Below are 2,249 nucleotides of genomic sequence, written 5' to 3'. Positions count from 1 at the left end.
AATGTGCGCACTTCCATACATGCCCATACTGATTAACTGCCCGACTAAGCTATCGGCCGACAAAAAGTTGGTGGTCTGCGCCTAGGCTGATAGGCATGCATCTGCCTCGAAGCTATACCACGACCTTCCAAAACTAATAAGAAGTAAAAATATCTAACAAATGCATCCTTTGACAAACATCCGCGTAATCTGGATTCCACCATTGGCGGAAATTCTCTTTATTTTTTACCACCTCTGTGTGTTTGTTCAACTTTTTGCACAGGTTGCAAACATTCGAGGTAGGATTCACTGTGTAGTAGTAGTGGTTTTTCCAGTCGAAGAAGTACTCGTACATGATAGGGTTTTTGATGAGGTAGTCGATTAGGGCGCCTAGTTTCTTCATGTCGAAGGCCTGAGCGTTGATATAGGTGCCTGGTGGGAGGAATCTGAAAAGTAATATAAATTTTTATCTGCTTATCTGAATTAATGTAAAACTACTGCCATCAGAGATAAAGTGGCAACAAAGTAAGTAGTTCTAATGAATACAACTTATATGGAACTCTACAACGAATAAAGCTGTGGAGAAAGAAAGGAAAGTGATGCTATACTTAGGATGATTATTTCTTACCTCGTATAGTTAGCACCACCCAACACGATAGGTACAGTGAAATATTCCAACGCTTTAACCAGCTTATCGCTCACATAGTCTGCAGCAAACGTATCTTCCAGAACTAGCTGGAAAAAATACTTCTTTTCGACCATTTTGTAACATTTGTTCAAAACACCTCCTGGACATCTCTTATCCCCACACGGGCCAAACACATCCAAACTGTAATTGTAGCCTTTCATTTCATTTCTCAGATCTTTAATGAAATCTTTGTGCATATTTTTCAATTTGCACTTAGTAACAACCCAAGCGATCGCTTTGTTTTTGTTCACGACTTTAGTTCTTATAGCATCCGTGTGGTTCATAGTTTGAAGCCATTTCAAAGACTTTCTAGGGCCAACTGTCTGGTTTTTGTTGTTGTAGATGCTGATAAAAGGGTGAGGGATGTCAGAGTCCAATTTGTACGTCCACGTCCAAGAGAAGAAGTCGTCAAACATCGGGTTACAGATGGGCTGTTTCTCAGCAGACTCATGAGACCAGAAGATGTATTTCTGATGTGGAGGCCTTGTGAAGTTGTAGAAACTCAACTTGAACTTGCTGATCTCGTGGACATCGAACACAATAGCGTCGAAGTTATCCTGGCTGTTAAGCATAGTCCTGTTATAGGTTATGTAGCAATTCATATGAGGACACTTTTGATCAATGAACAGTTTTTGTCCTGTCTGAAATTCAAAGCCATAGTCCTTGTGTAGTAGCTTCTTGTGCTTAGGTTTGTTCCAAAATAAGATGTATTTCAAATCCGTTGGGTATCGCACGTGTTTTAAATTCACCTGGCTTCTCCTGCTTATTATGTATGGCAGCAATGATATTAAAATCGCTAACAGGAATAGGGCCATGTATATACAGAATCTTATCAAGTTCTTCTTGAAAGTGCTCACAAACATCATCTCTTTTATGTGGTACTTGTACATGTTCTTTGGATTTATCAATTTCTTCGGCTTCATAGTAATGTTCTTCGTTTTCACTTGAGCATGTGTACGGTGTAACGTTTTGCGTAAAACTGAGCGTTCTTTGAGAATGCTATTGTTTTCGCGCAATGTCCTGTTTACGTGTTTTCCATTTTTTGTGAGGAATGTTGTTGTTGTATTTGAAGTATAGTTACATAAAACTTGACGTGTAATTTGATCGCTGTAGTTGTAAACGTACGGACGTAGTACCTACGTCTACAACGTGTTAATTAATAAGCGCAAAACCTCAGACACCCCAACTTATTTTTATTATAAATGAATTATGTTAATTATTAAAATTAATTTTCGCGGATTATTTACGAAGATATTAACTCTTTTTGTTTTCGCCCCGCGCACTTGTTCTCTTTTTTACGCATTCCTGGCAACGTATTGACCTTTCACACGCTGATTGCAAGGCATGCACGCCTATGAGTAGGTTAGTAGTTAGCATAGATAGTTCATTCACCTCTGATAATAGAGTTAAGTAACACGGCGTAATTACTCGTAAAACATTTTTTGGTTAACATTTAACCCTAATTTTTTATTAGTGGAATCGATTCTACTCACGATTCCGAACAAACTAATTTCAGGTTTTGCGCTTTTTCATTAACACCTTGTATAACATTTACTGAAATGAGAGATTTTTGTGAAGAGAT

At 38.2% G+C, this 2,249-nt stretch overlaps 1 protein-coding gene across 1 annotated transcript; it reads right to left on the bottom strand.

Moving 5' to 3' along the window:
• On the bottom strand, positions 1-1,616 carry LOC135081275 (alpha-(1,3)-fucosyltransferase C-like). The gene is made up of 2 exons (XM_063976015.1): positions 608-1,616; positions 1-425 (listed from the first exon to the last, which is right to left on the bottom strand). Exons 1-2 carry the CDS (start codon positions 1,588-1,590, stop codon positions 134-136), a joined length of 1,275 nt encoding a protein of 424 aa, XP_063832085.1. The 5' UTR covers positions 1,591-1,616; the 3' UTR covers positions 1-133.
• Between the last annotated feature and the right edge of the window lie 633 nt (positions 1,617-2,249).

Source organism: Ostrinia nubilalis, chromosome 19, assembly GCF_963855985.1.
Source record: "Ostrinia nubilalis chromosome 19, ilOstNubi1.1, whole genome shotgun sequence".
Classification (NCBI taxonomy): Eukaryota; Metazoa; Arthropoda; class Insecta; order Lepidoptera; family Crambidae; genus Ostrinia; species Ostrinia nubilalis.
This window is presented reverse-complemented; position numbering and strand designations above follow the sequence as displayed.